This window comes from Palaemon carinicauda, chromosome 36, assembly GCF_036898095.1.
Source record: "Palaemon carinicauda isolate YSFRI2023 chromosome 36, ASM3689809v2, whole genome shotgun sequence".
NCBI classification, from domain to species: Eukaryota; Metazoa; Arthropoda; class Malacostraca; order Decapoda; family Palaemonidae; genus Palaemon; species Palaemon carinicauda.
Genome location: NC_090760.1, coordinates 8,613,491 through 8,630,783, shown reverse-complemented (window position 1 = coordinate 8,630,783; position 17,293 = coordinate 8,613,491). Strand labels below are relative to the sequence as shown.

Here is a 17,293-nt window from a genome sequence, read left to right as displayed (position 1 = left end):
CATTATTATTATTATTATTAGCCAAGCTACAACCCTAGTTGGAAAAGCAAGATGCTATAAACCCAAGGGCTCCAATAGGGAAAAATAGCCCAATGAGGAAAGGAAATAAGGAAATAAATAAATGATGGGAATAAATTAACAATAAATCATTCTAAAAACAGTAACAACGTCAAAACAGATGTGTCCTATATAAATTATCACTTTCCTTATGTTCAATTCAGCATCCTCCATACTCTCAGGAAGCACTAGGACATCGTCAGCAAAAAATACTACTACTAGCTTTATAATATCATTTTTAAAACCATTACCTCCCTTTTCTACTTGTTTTATAATCTGATAAGTAATTAATTTGAACAATGTTGTAGAGCCAGTACAGCCTTGCTTTATTCCACTAACGCTCAATTTTTTTTCTACTCCTTCCCCTATGTCTAACGTAGTAGAGTCTCCCACATATACTTCAGTTATAGAGTTAATTATACTAGTATGTACTTTATATTGCTTTAATGTTTCTATCAGCGCTTTCCTTTTTATGGAATCGAAGGCTTTTTTGAAATCTACAGAGGCAACTATGAGTTTTTTTCTTATTTTTGAAAGTTTCTTCGACCATGTACTGTAAGATGATTATATTATCCTCAATCCTTCCTCCCTCTGTAAATCCCGCCTGACTATCCTCTATGGCATTATTACTTTTTAGATGTCCTTCTATTTCATCTTTATATTAAAGTTAACAAATCTCTCCTACAAAAGAAGAGGAGCTGTTACAAAGCACACAACTCGGCTAACTGTTACTGTTTTGGTTCTGAAATTCTGTTAAACGCAGGGTTGCCAAACGTACGATAATTATCGTACACGTACGATTATTTTGGGTCCGGTACGATGTACGATACATACCTAAGGTATAAACAATGTAGGTGTGTGTGGGTTTAATTAAACAATTATACTAAAATCTTTTGAAATAAGTCAATCATGTAACACCCTAATAATTTTATCGAAACTGTGTACGATAATTTTGGTTAAAAAACGATAATTTTAAGTCTCATGTACGATAATCCAGTGGAAATCATCTGGTAACCCTGGTTAAACGAAATCAACTGTCAAAGTGTCAACTGTCATTTTAAGACTTGACATAGACAATTTCGGGAGAATTATAAAAGAATTACTTAAAGGTATGCAAAAATTTGAAGGTTAGCTAACAATGTTAGATCTTTAGTGATCGTCAGATCTACATAAGACTTGAAATAACAGAGGCGTTGAAGGGGCGGTGCTGATAGTGATTTGACATTGATAAGAGCTTAAGAATTAAGAAGGTAATAGTACGAAAATTTAATTTCTCTCCCAATAAATGAACTATTTATTTTTTCAATAGGTTATATAGAGTTTTACGCATTTATAACTATTGCAGCAGATTCAAAACAGTGGCTCTCTTTAAAAGAATCAATAGGATTTTAATTGTTAGTTTTTTCTCATTTAATTGATTTACTTCCTTATTTTCTTTCCTCTTTGGACAATTTTTCTCTGTTGGAGCCCTTGGGCTTATAGCATCCTGCTTATCCAACAGGATTTTATTTTAATTGTTAGTTTTTTCTCATATAATTTATTTACTTCCTTATTTTCTTTCCTCTTTGGACTATTTTTCTCTGTTGGAGCCCTTGGGCTTATAGCATCCTGCTTTTCCAACAGGATTTTATTTTAATTGTTAGTTTTATCTCATATAATTTATTTACTTCCTTATTTTCTTTCCTCTTTGGACTATTTTTCTCTGTTGGAGCCCTTGGGTTTATAACATCCTTCTTTTCCATCTAGGGTTGTAGCTTGGCTAGTAATAATAATGAGAAAGTTTTACCTGTCCCCACGTTCTACATACTCCCATAGATATGGATAATGACACAATATCCAGTCGGAAAACACAGTAAATAGTTTCTTTGTGTTATTAATAACATTCAATAAACTACATTTGAAACATAAGAATGTATAATTACAGGGTTGGGAGCCTTGTATATTAGCGGCCAGCTCCTACCGCGTGGATTAAAAATGGACATCAACTAACCTAAAGTTTCCCCCCTAACCTAACCTACAAGCCGGGTCCTTACCTACTTACTTAACGGGGAGGCTAATGGCCCCTGCAACCCCCCTTACACTGCTGTATTCTGTGTTAGATGTAATAATACATACAGGTGGCCGCTATCATACATACACCTCCAGGGTTGTATTATAACCTAACCTAACCTTCATTCCCTCACAACTAACATGAACCAGAGGGCCAGATGTCAGAAATTACAGGCATATATTATAACCTAACCTAAAGTGTCATTGTTAAGATATTCGATTGTTAGCCTAGGTTAGCTAGGAAACATTTATGGAAATTATATTGGATCAAATAGCAAAATGCATTACATTCTACTCAGTACTTTCTTCAGTATTACTATATTAATATTAATTTTAATTGTTCATCATTTCATAGGGAGAATATATAAAAGTATTCTAGGTCAAGGTAATACCGTAATTACTTGTTCATACAATAACTTAAGTTAACCCTTTTACCACCAATGGACGTACTGGTACGTTTCACAAAACTCATCCCTTTACCCCCATGGACGTACTGGTACGTCCTTGCAAAAAACTGCTATTTACATTTTTTTTGCATATTTTTGATAACATATGAGAAACTTCAGGCATTTTCCAAAAGAATGAGACCAACCTGACCTCTCTGTGACAAAAATTAAGGCTGTTAGAGCAATTTAAAAAATATATATTGCAAAATGTGCTTGAAAAAAAAATGCCAGGGGGTTAAGGGTTGGAAAGTTCCAAATAGCGTGGGGGTAAAAGGGTTAATAAATTTTTATGATTATTTTGACCAAATACTCTTACAGAATTGGGTTTTGTTAAAAAAAATTCTTTGGAATCTGTAGTACAATATATATTCTATTCACAAGCCTAAGATTTCAATTATTACAATGAAAAGATTATTATTATTATTATTATTATTATTATTATTATTAATTGCTAAGCTACAACCCTAGTTAGAAAAGCAGAATGCTATAATCCCAGGGGCTCCAACAGGGAAAATAGCCCAGTGAGGAAAGGAAAGAAGGAAAAAATAAATATTTTAAGAATAACATTAAAATAAATATCTCCTATATAAACTATTAAAACTTTAACAAAACAAGAGGAAGAGAAATTAGATAGAATAGTGTGCCCTAGTGTACCCTCAAGTAAGAGAACTCTAACCCAAGATAATGGAAGACCATGGTACAGAGGCTACGGCACTACCTTTTCCTAGAAGAGCTGCTTACCATAGCTAAAGAGTCTCTTCTACCCTTAACAAGAAGAGAGTAGCCACTGAATAATTACAGTGCAGTAGTTAACCCCTTTGGTGAAGAAGAATTGTTTGGTAATCTCAAGTGTTGTCAGGTGTATGAAGACTGAGGAGAATCTGTAAAGAATATGCCAGACTATTCGGTGTATGTGTAGGCAAAGGGAAAGTGAACCGTAACCAGAGAGAAGGATCCAATGTAGTACTGCCTGGCCAGTCAAAAGACCCCATAACTCTCTAGCGGTAGTATCTCAACGGTTGGTTGGTGCCCTGGCCAACCTACTACCTAACACCATTAAAAGCTTTTGGAAGCAAATAATATTTTTTGTTTTTTGTTTTTCAGGTTTTCATCATTGTTATCAAAGCATTAGTTCAGCATCCTACTTAAGACACTGATGAAGGACCATGGATGCTGATAACTTTGCTTTACTTGCAACTCTGCCAAATTCGGACATTTTAAAGGTATTGTTAACATTCTTACGTCCTTTTTCATTAAATACTTTTAACATGCTAAAAGGAAAATGTTTTGCATATTTATCAAGAACACAAAAACAATGACATATTTTGGCTTGTGATCAGTTCATGTTTTGGAGGCGGTGCCCATCAGGCATACCTTATGAAGTTCTGTGGCCTGATTGGTAACGTCTCTGCCTGGTGTTTGCCAGTCAGGGGTTCGAGTCCTGCTCAGACTCGTTAGTGCCATTAGTGTCTGCAACCTTACCGTCCTTGTGAGCTAAGTTTTGGGGGAGCCTATTGGTCTATCTGTCGAGTCATGAGCAGCCACTTCCTGGCCCTCCGTGGTCCTAGTTTGGGTGGAGAGAAGGCTTGGGCGCTGATCATATAATATATGGTCAGTCTCTAGGGCATTGTCCTGATTGCTAGGGCAATGTCACTGTCCCTTACCTCTGCCATTCATGAGCGACCTTTAAACCTTTAGATGCTCTCATGTACATTTTTTGCATGAGTATTTCAGATCTCTAGTGAAAGTACATTATAATTTCAAATAAAATTCTTTTATTAGATTCATTGCCATCAAAAAGTATGTATTTAATTACACTATGATTGAATTTATACTTTCAGAAGAGTAAAGTGCTCACATATTAAAATCAAAGACCTATGAGAAAGGTAACCTAGTGCTCTTTTCTTGACTAGGCCTGGAAAAACAACAAAAAGGAAATGAATGGAGAATGATAGGAGATAATCATAAAAGGAATGACAGCTCTATTTCTCAGTGAAAACACATAAAGAGAATTGCAAGGCCTGGAAGTGTAAGGAAAGAAAATGCAATCCAAGAATTAATGATTTTCAAAATAAATGTAGAAAGAAATGGCGTTGAGCTAGATAAAATTCAACATGTGTTTGCAGAGGTTACACTTAAATACGAGCTGACATTTGTCCTTTGTGATAAGCTGTATGTGGAAGCGATGTGTACGAATTCTCTTGAATATGAGCTGACGTTTGTCCTTTGGGATAAGCTGTATGTGGAAGCGATGTGTACAAAATGGATAGTCTATGAATATGATGACATATTGGCCACTAAATCAATGAGGTCATCCATGTCTCCATTTACTTTAGAATCTTTTCAACCCTTGTAAGCTAGAGAAGTAGACACTGCATGTGCCACTTTAAGGAAAACACTTACCAGGCCATGAAAAGTCTTTGAAGGCTCTCTTATGTATTATTATTATTACTTGCTAAGCTACAACCCTAGTTGGAAAAGCAGGATGCTTTTAGCCCAGGGGCTCCAACAGGGAAAATAGCCCATTGAGAAAAGGAAACGAGGAAAAATAGAATATTTTAAGAACAGTAACAACATTAAAATAAATATTTTCTATATAAACTATAAAAACTTTAAAAAAAAAAACAAGAGGAATAGAAATAAGATAGAATAGTGTGCCTGAGTGCACCCTCAAGCAAGAGAACTCTAATCCGAGACAGTGGAAGACCATGGTACAGAGGCTATGGCACTACCCATGACAAGAGGACAATGGTTTGATTTTGGAGTGAGTGATCTTCTAGAAAAGCTGCTATTGGTGATATTCCTTATTTTTTATCATCACTTAAATGCTTAGTACTGTTCTTATAAAATAGTAATGTAAAAGTGTTGAAGAATATCACAAAAAATTTTTATCGAGAATTTAACCAACATTAAAACTAACGTCATTCAGAATTCCAGCATTCTAATATTAACACTTAAGTTTACTAGATTTACAATTGATTTAGCTTATATGCTACAGCTCAATAATGAATTACACTATGCTACGGAGGATATAATTCCTATTATCATTAAAGTTAATTAAGTATGCTTTTCTGTTTATTTGTTGGTGCAAGCAAATATTTGAAACATTTCAGAGAATTTAATTTATTTTATTTTACTACTAAAGAATGAAAAGTTACAGAGAGACAGAAATTGAATGTGTTTGAGATGAAGTGTCTAAGGAGTATGGCTGGTGTATCTCGAGTAGATAGGGTTAGGAACGAAGTGGTGAGGGTGAGAACGGGTGTAAGTAATGAGCTAGCAGCTAGAGTGGATATGAATGTGTTGAGGTGGTTTGGCCATGTTGAGAGAATGGAAAATGGTTGTCTGCTAAAGAAGGTGACGAATGCAAGAGTTGATGGGAGAAGTACAAGAGGAAGGCCAAGGTTTGGGTGAATGGATGGAGTGAAGAAAGCTCTGGGTGATAGGAGGATAGATGTGAGAGAGGCAAGAGAGCGTGCTAGAAATAGGAATGAATGGCGAGCGATTGTGACCCAGTCCCGGTAGGCCCTGCTGCTTCCTCCGTGCCTTAGATGACCGGGGAGGTAGCAGCAGTAGGGGATTCAGCGTTATGAAGCTTCATCTGTGGTGGATAACAGGGGAGGGTGGGCTGTGGCACCCTAGCAGTACCAGCTGAACTTGGTTGAGTCCCTTGTCAGGCTGGGAGGAACGTAGAGAGGAGAGGTCCCCCCCTTTTTTTTCATTTGTTGATGTCGGCTACACCCCAAAATTGGGGGAAGTGCCTTGGTATATGTATGTATGTACTACTAAAGAATGACAATAAGCAGAAATTTGATAGTATTTTATAAATTTATTATTTTTTAGTTTATACAATGAGCATGAAACTATTATGTAATGTGTTGGATTTCTCTCAACAGTTTGTTTATCATGCTGTGGACAACATTTGTGGTGGTGTTCCAGTGTCCCACAATGATTATTCCCAGTGCCCTCTGGACAAGTTCTGGATAACAATACAAAATGTAAAGGATTTAGCCACTAAAATTGCACTACAAAAGATATCTAAAGAACAAGTAAGTACGTACTATAATCTCTTGCATTCATATGGACACCTTGAGTACAGCTTTTAACCCTTTTACCCCCAGGCTATTTGGAAATTTCCAACCCTTAACCCCCAGGGGGTTATTTTTTTCCCAACACATTTTGCAGTATATTTTTTTTAAATTGCTCTAACAGCCTTAATTTTTTTCATAGAGAGGTCAGGTTGGTCTCATTCTCTTGGAAAATGCCTGAATTTTCTCAAAAAAATTATCAAAAAAATAAAAAAAGAATTGTAAATAGCATTTTTTTACAGGGACGTACCAGTACGTCCATGGGGGTAAAGGGATGGCTTTTGTGAAACGTACCAGTACGTCCTTTGGGGGTAAAAGGGTTAATGAATAGCTGTATCATAATTTTATAAAGTTGTTTAAATTAAATTTAGAATGATAAAAATATGTGCATATGTCCTTATGCAAGTACAGTACTGTACTGTATGCACCATAATTTCCATAATTTTATATATGCTATTTGAAAGCAGACTGTCTCTGTTATCAAGAGAAGACAAGGCCAGTGTTGAAAACATCTGGCTTCTAATATTGAGACAAGTGACCAACAACAGCTCATTGAAAGAAAATTGAAAGAGACAAAAACTTCTTAACCCTTTTACCCCCAAAGGACGTACTGGTACGTTTCACAAAACTCATCCCTTTACCCCCATGGACGTACCGGTATGTCCTTGCAAAAAAATGCTTTAAATTTTTTTTTTCATATTTTTGATAATTTTTTGAGAAAATTCAGGCATTTTCCAAGAGAATGAGACCAACCTGACCTCTCTATGACGAAAATTAAGGCTGTTAGAGCAATTTGAAAAATATATACTGCAAAATGTGCTTGAATAAAAAATAACCCTTGGGGGTTAAGGATTGGAAATTTCCAAAGAGCCTGGGGGTAAAAGGGTTAATCACATCCAAATGGTAATTTTTCAATATTAAACTTACCCGATGATCATATAGCTGTCAGCTCTGCTGCCCGACAGAAAAAACCTACGGGCGGAATACGCCAGCGATCGCTATACAGGTGGGGGTGTACATCAACAGCGCCATCTGTCAAGTAGGTACTCAAGTACTCGATGTCAACATAGAACCAATTTTCTCTCTGTCGTGCCACTGGCAAGACCTACTAAATACGCTGTTACTAACTGGATTTGTTTTCACAACGATTTGGTGAAGTACACTATTCCAGTTTTGAGCTTTCGCTATGCAGGGGTTTTATCTTCATTTCAAAACTTGAACTTGTTTTGGATAGATTTAATTATGGTGACGAAGAGAGTATGGACTCTCTTTCACTTTTAAATGGCCGACCCTTCCCTTAGACGGAAGTGTGTTTAGGTTTTTGGTAATTTTGCTTAACACGTTATAGATCTATATATTTTATATCTCTCCGCCTTTATAGGCCTCTTCGATTAACTTTCCATTTATTATAAACATATAACAATAAATTTTTGTTTGTTTATATGCGACCTTTCCTGATAGTAGGCGGTCCTAACTTGGAACCGAAGTTAATTAACATTGAGCCCGTTATATCGTATTTACAGTAACCTTTAAAGAATTTAATACTTTTTAAATTTTAATGTTTTATGAAAGAATTTCTTTGATAGTCTCGTACTGTTTTCAAAGATGAACTAACGTTTAGTTTTTAGTCTACGCAGTTGTTGACGTTCAGGACGTTCAACATGCGCTCTATCGTTACGATAGAGAGAGAGTGTATCACGGTTTCACTTTGCAGTAAGAGTAAACCGATTCTGGCGTTTCGTTCATTCTTTCTTAGCTTAAATGGTTTAAATTCTAAATTAAAGGAACTTTTTATTTGGAAAACCTTTCAGTTTTTTCCTTTAGCAAATAACATGTTTTAACGATATATAATTGGGCTCTTCTCTCAGGTGGGAAATCAAGAGAGAAAGAGAGAGAGAGATAGAGACGGAGGGAGAGAGAGGAGAATAAACGTTTCGTTCAAGCTGGTAACGTTGTTCTCGTTTTTTACTCTCCTCCCTAGTCGCTGTAGGGGAAGAAGGTAAAACGTTTCTAGGGTTTTATTCTTGTTCCCAGGCTATGTGCGGTGAGAGATTGTAAATGTAGTTTATTTGATCTAGTGTTTAGTCTCTTTCCCAGCCACTGAATTCTTTATCTTTATATATGTTTTCTGTTGCATTGTACGACTGTTTTCGCAATTACTACCTTTTAATGAAGGATAGGATTGCGTGTTTCAGGTAGAAATCAGTTAAAGTTTCGATTTCAGTGAAATAAGTGCAAAACAGAAAATCAAAGTGATAAAGTGATATGCGCAAAGTGTTACAGTGTTGCGTCCGAGGGTTCGTCTGTTCGTGCCAGTTGTTCACCTAGTCCGGGACCTCTTACAAGCTCCCAAGCCCAGGGGAGAAGTAATGTCGAACGACTTATGGGTTCCACAGGCCTTGATCAACGAACAGACGTTTTTCCCTCCGTGGTTTCGGGCGTATCTACCCAAGATCGCCCCACCCACACAAAGACGAGAGAGCCCATTTATTCCTCGTCTGCGGAAGAGGTTTCTCGTAAGAAACCATGGACCACATCTCGCAGCTTTTTAAGTGCAAGTCGGTCCCTTCCGCGCAAGTCCAACGGCCCAGGTGTAGCCACTGGGTCAGTTCGGACTCGCTGCAGTCATCCGACGACTGCACACCTCCCAAGAGAGGCAAGGTGGTACCGCAACAGGCAGTAACTCTGTCTGTTGCCGCACCAGCTGTTTTTAGACCCTCAGTCACAACGGACAGTAGCTCCGTCTGTTGCCGCTTTTGTAGACCCTAAGTGGTCTTTACTGCAGTCTATGCAGACTCAGTTAGCTGCGGTTATGCAGGAGTTTCGTGCGGAGAAGGTTAACACTGCTCCCGTTAGCCTACAACCTGCCACGGTTGTGCGCCCAGCTCACGCTGAGGCTGCCTGCTACCACACTCCGGCTGCGGAGAGCTCCACCACCGATGCGCAGTCGACCCTGCCAGACGCATGTTGACGTTAGCCGACGTGCGGCACCCTCCGTTGACATGCGTGAGCTACCGCATCAGCAGTGGGAAGGTGGAGTCAAGCTGCCGTGTTTTGACGCGATGCGTTAGTTTCCGCAACCCACGGCAGTCCCCACCACGCACCACCACTCCGCTTTGGTTGTTGTCTGCTCCCACACTCCGACTGCGGAGAAGGTTGACGATGCACCCGTTTGCCTACAACCTGCCACGGTTGTGCGCCCAGTAGACGCTGCGGCTGCCTGCTCCCACACTCTTGTTGTGAGAGCTCCTCCACCCATGCGCAGTCGACCCTGCCAGACGCATGCTGACTCCCACAGACACACGGAGCACTCCGTTGCCGTGCGTGAGCTACCACAAGCTGCCGTGTTTTGACACGGTGTGTCAGCCTCCGCAACCCACTGTGGTTACCGCCACTCGCCCGCAGCAGACTAGTCAGTCAGGAGTTGAGGCTTCCCCACACAGCTTTGGTTGTTGCCAGCTCACAGACTGTCAAGCAGTTACATGACGTTGCCTTCTGGTCTGCTACTAATGCACCAGTGCTGTATGTCCTCACGCACCTGTTGTGGTTGGCAGTTCAGTTTTTTGACAGTTCACAGACTGTCAGGCAGTTACATAACGTTGCCTTCTGGTCTGCTGCTAATGCACCAGTGCTGTATGTCCTCACGCACCTGTTGTGGTTGACAGTTCAGTTTTTGACAGTTCACAGACTGTCAAGCAGTTACATAACGTTGCCTTCTGGTCTGCTGCTTATGCACCAGTGAGACCCTCACTGAGATAACCTAGCTTTTCTCGGACATGGTTCCTGTAGATGAGAAAGTGCTGTTCTCCCTCCTACTGATATTCCTTTGAGGACTCTGTCATTTGGAGAGGAGCCTTAAGCTGCTTAGCCTCCTATGGACTTTAATTAAAGCATAACAAAGCTTCCAGGGATGGTAAATGGTTCCGCTTCAGTCGCTAACCCCGTCTGTTGCCACACCTGCTCCCGTAGACCCTAATGGGCTTTGCTGCAAGACATGCAGTCCAAGCTTGTGTCCTTGATAGAGGATTTTTTACGGAGAAGAACCTTCTGGCCAACAACCTTCCTACCGGTTGGTTGTGCGCCCTGTTGACGCTGAGGTATCCTACTCGCGTCCGCCAGTTGAGGTGGTTCCTCCACCGATGCGACCCAGTGTGGGTTGCCAGTCGCACGTTGACGTTAAGCGACTCTCGGAGGTGGTTGTGGACGTTCAGTGTGTCACGGAAGACGTTCAACAACCAGCAGAGGTGACTTGTTGTGACGCAGTGCGGCAACCTCAGCAACCCGGTAGGGGGTTGACTGCACAACCCAGACAGTCTAGACAGTTTCGGGTTGACGCTGTACTTCCTCGCGTCCCCATGGTTGACAGTTCACAGACTGTGCAGCAGTACCATGATATTGTGTCCGGCTCCGTCACGCATCCACCAGTGCGACCGGATTCAGCGAGTCAGACGTTGCCCACTCCGTTGCCGTTTCCTCATCAGTTTCGGATGAGGAACCCTCTGATGAGGACATTGCTGAACAAGACGATCAACCCCCAGCCCTGCTATCCATCCAGAAGATGCTGAAGAAGGAACGCTGCCCTGTCAGGCTGTGGATGAGTCTGGTTAGGACACTGTCATCCGTGGTTCAATTTGTGTCACTTGGAAGACTACACCTCCGTCCTCTTCTGTATCATCTAGCTTTTCACTGGAAAAGGACAAGACGCTAGAAGCGGTCTCGATCCCGGTTTCCGGAAAGATAAAGTCTGGTCTGACTTGGTGAAAGGACTTTATCAACCTTTGAAAGGGTCTTCCCCTGACTGTTCAGACTCCCAACCACGTTCTCTTCTCGGACGCATCGGACGTAGGCTGGGGTGCGACATTAGGCGGTAGGGAATGCTCGGGATTATGGAACTCGAGTCAAAGGACAATGCATTTCAACTGCAAGAAGCTACTGGCAGTATGTCTGACCTGGGAAAGCTTCAGGTCTCTCCTTCAAGGCAAAGTGGTGGAGGTGAACACGGACAACACCCTGCTTTGACGTACATCTCCAAGCAAGGAGGGACCTACTCTCTGACATGGTACGAGTTCGCAAGAGACCTCCTCACCTGGTCAACAGGTCTAGAATTTTCACTAGTAACGAGGTTCATCCAAGGCAACTTGAATGTCATAGCAGATTGTCTCAGTAGGAAGGGACAAATAATTCCAACAGATTGGACCCTCCACAAGGATGTATGCAAGAGACTTTGGGCCACCTGGGGCCAGCCAACCATAGATCTCTTCGCAACCTCGATGACCAAGAGGCTCCCAATAGTTTGCTCACCTATCCCGGACCCAGCAGTAGTTCATATAGATGCCTTTCTACTAGATTGGTCACATCTAGATCTATATGCATTCCCTCCGTTCAAGATTGTCAACAAGGTACTGCAGAAGTTCGCCTCTCACGAAGGGACAAAGTTGACGCTAGTTGCTTTCCTCTGGCCCGCGAGAGAATAACTCACCGAGGTACTTCGATGGCTAGTAGACGTTCCCAGAACACTTCCCCTAAGGGTGGACCTGCTACGTCAGCCACGCGTAAAGAAGGTACTCCAAGGCCTCCACGCTCTTCGTCTGACTGCCTTCAGACTATCGAAAGACTCTCGAGAGCTAGAGGTTTTTCGAAGGAGGCAACCAGAGCGTTTGCTAGAGCAAGGAGAACATCCACCCTTAGAATCTACCAATCGAAGTGGGAAATCTTCCGAAACTGGTGCAAGTCAGTATCCGTATCCTCGACCAGTACCTCTGTAACTCAATAGCTGACTTTCTCTTATATCTGAGGAAAGAACGATCTCTTTCAGCTCCCACTATCAAGGGTTACAGAAGCATGTTGGCATCAGTCTTCCGTCACAGAGGCTTAGATCTTTCCAACAATAAAGATCTACAAGACCTCCTTAAGTCTTTTGAGACCACGAAGGAGCGTCGTTTGGTTACACCTGGTTGGAATTTAGACGTGGTTCTAAGATTCCTTATGTCAGACAGGTTCGAACCGCTTCAATCAGCCTCCCTGAAAGATCTCACCTTTAAGACTCTTTTCCTGATATGCTTAACCACAGCTAAAAGAGTCAGTGAGATTCATGCCTTCAGCAAGAACATCGGATTCTCATCCGAAACGGCTACATGTTCTACAACTTGGTTTTCTAGCCAAACACGAGCTGCCTTCTCGGCCTTGACCAATATCGTTCGATATTCCAAACTTATCGTATGGTTGGAAATGAACTAGAAAGAGTATTATGTCCTGTAAGAGCTCTTAAGTTCTATTTTAAAAACCTTTACGAGGCCCGTCTGAAGCTTTATGGTGTTCAGTTAAGAATCCATCTTTTCCTATGTCAGAGAATTCTTTATCCTATTTTATCAGACTGTTAATACGAGAAGCTCATTCCCATCTGAATGAGGAAGACCAAGCTTGGCTGAAGGTAAGGACACACGAAGTTAGAGCTGTCGCAACTTCCGTGGCCTTTAAACAAAATAGATCTCTGCAAAGTATATTCGACGCAACCTATTGGAAAAGCAAATCAGTGTTCGCGTCTTTTATCTTAAGAATGTCCAGTCTCTTTACGAGAACTGCTACACTCTGGGACCATTCGTAGCAACGAGTGCAGTAGTGGTGAGGGCTCCACCACTACAATTCCCTAATTCCATAACCTTTTTAATCTTTCTCTTGAAATGTTTTATTAATATTTTTGGGTTGTCCGGAAGGCTAAGAAGCCTTTCGCATCCTACTTGATTTGGCGGGTGGTCAAAGTCATTTCTTGAGAAGCGCCTAGATTAGAGGTTTTGATGAGGACCTTTAGTATGGGTTGCAACCCTTCATACTTCAGCTCCTAGGAGTCGCTCAGCATCCTATGAGGATCACGAGGCTCAGTAAGGAAGACGTACTTAAAAAGGCAGAGTAATTGTTCAACTCGACTTCCTTACCAGGTACTTATTTATTTTATGCTTGTTATTTTGAATAACTGCTAAAATGAAATACGGAATACTTAGCTCATAATAATGTCAACATGTAATGCTGGTCTCTACCCACCCCCTTGGGTGTGAATCAGCTATATGATCATCGGGTAAGTTTAATATTGAAAAATGTTATTTTCATTAGTAAAATAAATTTTTGAATATACTTACCCGATGATCATAAATTAAAGGACCCACCCTTCCTCCCCAATAGAGACCCAGTGGACAGAGGAGAAAATTGGTTCTATGTTGACATCGAGCACTTGAGTACCTACTTGACAGATGGCGCTGTTGATGTACACCCCCACCTGTATAGCGATCGCTGGCGTATTCCGCCCGTAGGTTTTTTCTGTCGGGCAGCAGAGCTGACAGCTATATGATCATCGGGTAAGTATATTCAAAAATTTATTTTACTAATGAAAATAACATTTTGTAACAAGAAATGGTGTAATTCTAGAACAAGCATGAGCCAATTCCTAGTAGAATTTTGAGCATCCTTTTTCATTCCCAATTTTGTTTTTTGTTTGACTTTCCCTGTTTGTTTGTTTCACTAAAGTTGCAGTCATATTTGAGTTCCCCTTAAATTCAAATATTCAATACTGTATTTTGTATTTAGTTAGTGATGCCATAATTCAAGTCACTTGAGATTCAACTGGGATAGTTTAGCTCTTTGACAGTGATATGTTTATCAGCCTACAAATCATAGTATTGAAGAGGTATTTGAAGGTCAAACAGAGATTGTTATTATTAATACAGTTCATTACTGACCTTTTATCATTTCATTTCCAGCTGTGTATTATTATATGTGTGAAATATTTTTATGTTTACAGTACCTTATAGAGGTTACAAGTACATGTATTAGCTATTATCTGCTGGAGGTCTAAAAAAAAATCTAATTCAGTGGGTAAGGAGGCATCACTGTACGTACACTCAAGAAAAGTATCCTTTAAATAGGCTACTTTTTGTCAACATAATCAAGTGGCATACTAATGATCAAGGTTTAATTTGAAAATCAGTCGTCAAACTAATATTTCCATTATCATTCTTTATTTCAGACTGTGTTGTTACTTCATCGGTTATCAAAGGATATCGCAGAAGAAATATATGATGCTATTGAATCAAGAAGAACTGAAATAAAAAAATCTCTCGTTAGTAATTCTATAAAAGACTTACTACATCTCAGAGATTTTGATTGGAATGTAAAGGTCAGTGCACTTGTACTATAAACAAATATAAACCTTGTTTACAAACATGGATTAAAAATTTTTTTGAGCCATTAATGGGAGCTATTTGTGGAATAACAATTCACCAGACTTCAAGTTTTATTTTGGTGGTATATCACAACTTTTTAGTGACAACCATGGGAAAATCAGTGGCTGAGTTGCTTCATTAAAGTAAGAGAGCTATGCAAGTTTAGACTACTGTGCTTTTAACCCTTTTACCCCCAGGCTCTTTGGAAATTTCCAACCCTTAACCCCCAAGGGGTTATTTTTTTCCCAACACATTTTGCAGTATATTTTTTTTAAATGGCTCTAACAGCCTTAATTTTTTTCATAGAGAGGTCAGGTTGGTTTCATTCTCTTGGAAAATGCCTGATTTTTTTCAAAAAATTATCAAAAATATGAAAAAAAAAAAAATAATTTAGCATTTTTTTGCAAGGACGTACCGGTACGTCCATGGGGGTAAAGGGATGGGTTTTGTGAAACGTACCAGTACGTCCTTTGGGGGTAAAAGGGTTAATAGCACAGTAAGGTAGAGAGTACTACCTTTAGGTATGCTGTATGTATATATAGTAGTACAGACAATTGTGACCACTACTTTTATACTTTCTTTTCATATTTTAGATTAGTTTTGACATTTAATTTTGTTAATACCCTTATTTTCTACAGCTGGCTGTTGCAAGTGACAAAGTCTTGGATCTCAATGAAGGCTTAGTAACACTTCATCTTCGCACTTCAACAACGGAATTGGAAAATGATGTTAGAAATATAAGTGTCGAGATGTCTGCTGCACAAGTTGATAAGCTGCTGGAGAAACTAAAGGAAGCCCAGCAGACTATGGTACAATTTCAAGACAGATAATGTTTTTGTAATGATTTTTATTTCAAAATGTTTAAGTCAATTTTTTTAAGAAAAATATATCAAAATTTGTTATCCAGCAAATTAGGAGGATTCTTTAACTTAATTTGTAATATGATTATGAGAAGACTGTAAATTTCAGGTGAAATTAAAACTTGAAAATAAAACATTTTGAGAATTCTGGTTTCATCGGGCAACTTTGTTTCTTGAATAGATTTTATATGAAACTATGTGAAAATATAATAAAAATGGCTTAATTTTAGCCTTTCCATAGATATGTAGTGCCAAAGAATTTTCATATCTGTAATAATATTTATATATTTTATGTAAATTATAATGTACTAATTAAGCAAATAAAGAAAAAATTAATTAATTACTGTACTTGATTTTGATACAAAAATCCCCTGTACATTAAAACCTACTACTGTACTGTGCTGTACTTGGTAGTTATTAATGATGTTGCCTGGATTCAGTAGCTTTATAAGGAGGTCAACTTCTGTGAAAGCTGTAACATATCGCCTTCCATCATTTTACAGTAACACTGATCTCACTAAACTGACATATAGCCTGATATTTATATGCGATTTCAGGTGATTTGATTTCCAAATTTTACTTAACCTAGACATTGTCTGATTGGCTTTTTCAATCTTTCATTAAGCACCAATTTTAAATACCTTGTATTAGAGATCATAGTTCTTAAATATTTAAAGGATTCCACTTCATTAATCCTTTCTCCTTCCAATGATAATTCATTTTCCATTGCATGTTCTGTTCTCATCATCTCTGTCTTTCTTCTATCTATCTTGAGCCCCACCTCATGTGATGTTTCATACAGTCTGGTAAGCAAGCTTTGCAAGTCCTGTGGTGGTGTTCTAATAAGGACAGCATCTTCAGCATACTCTAGGTCAGCTAATTTCCTGTTAGCAATCCAATCCAATCCTTCACTATCCCTAACTGTTCTATATATTACAAAATCCATGAGGAGGATAAACAACATTCGTGACAACACGTTCTTTTGGAGTACAACGCTGTTCACTGGAAATCATTTGATATGACTCCACAAACATTGATTTTGCATTTGCTATGCTCATGAACAATTAATCAAATTTACATATTTAGGAGGAACTCCATAATGCAGGACACTCCACAAAATTGGCTGGTGCACACTATCAAAGACTTTTTCATTAGTCCACAAATGCCATCACAATTGAATTTCTATATTCTGCCCATTGTTGTACCCCATGTCTTACAATGAAAATTTGGTCAGTACAACTTCTACCTTTTCTAAATCCTGATTGTTCATCTCTCGGCTTTTCATTAATCTTTCTCTCTAGTCTCTTTAGAATGAGCATACTATTCATTTTCATGCCAACTGACATAAGTTTGATGCCTCTGTAATTATTGCAATCAGTCAGATCTCCTTTTTATGCAATTTTCACCTACAATCCTAACTTTCATTTATTAGGTTTTGCCTTTTCACGCCACATTCTACAAAATGATCTAGTAAGTATTCTGGGAGTCACGTCATTTTCAGCTAATATCAGCTCAGCAGTTATTCCATCGTATCTAGGGGCTTTCCATCTCTTTACTTTTTTAATGATGGCTTTGACTTC

General features: G+C 39.2%; 1 protein-coding gene across 2 annotated transcripts; it reads left to right on the top strand.

The window, feature by feature from the left end:
• The first annotated feature begins 1,037 nt into the window (after positions 1 to 1,037).
• On the top strand, positions 1,038 to 16,053 carry LOC137628746 (COMM domain-containing protein 8-like). 2 transcript variants are annotated; one of them, XM_068359927.1, is made up of 5 exons: positions 1,038 to 1,166; positions 3,657 to 3,775; positions 6,449 to 6,601; positions 14,658 to 14,807; positions 15,492 to 16,053. In XM_068359927.1, the coding sequence occupies exons 2-5, from the start codon at positions 3,719 to 3,721 to the stop codon at positions 15,681 to 15,683; spliced, it is 552 nt and encodes a 183-aa protein (XP_068216028.1). In that variant the 5' UTR covers positions 1,038 to 1,166; positions 3,657 to 3,718; the 3' UTR covers positions 15,684 to 16,053. The 2 variants fall into 2 exon arrangements, with proteins under 2 accessions (XP_068216028.1, XP_068216029.1); XM_068359928.1 differs by lacking the exon at positions 1,038 to 1,166 and adding an exon at positions 1,171 to 1,307.
• The last annotated feature ends 1,240 nt before the right edge of the window (positions 16,054 to 17,293 follow it).

Coding starts and splice junctions, on each gene's coding strand:
- LOC137628746 (XM_068359927.1), top strand. CDS start 3,719: ATGGATGCTGATAACTTTGCTTTACTTGCAACTCTGCCAAATTCGGAC. Junction 3,776..6,448: donor CAAATTCGGACATTTTAAAG/GTATTGTTAACA, acceptor TTCTCTCAACAG/TTTGTTTATCATGCTGTGGA. Junction 14,808..15,491: donor ATTTTGATTGGAATGTAAAG/GTCAGTGCACTT, acceptor TATTTTCTACAG/CTGGCTGTTGCAAGTGACAA.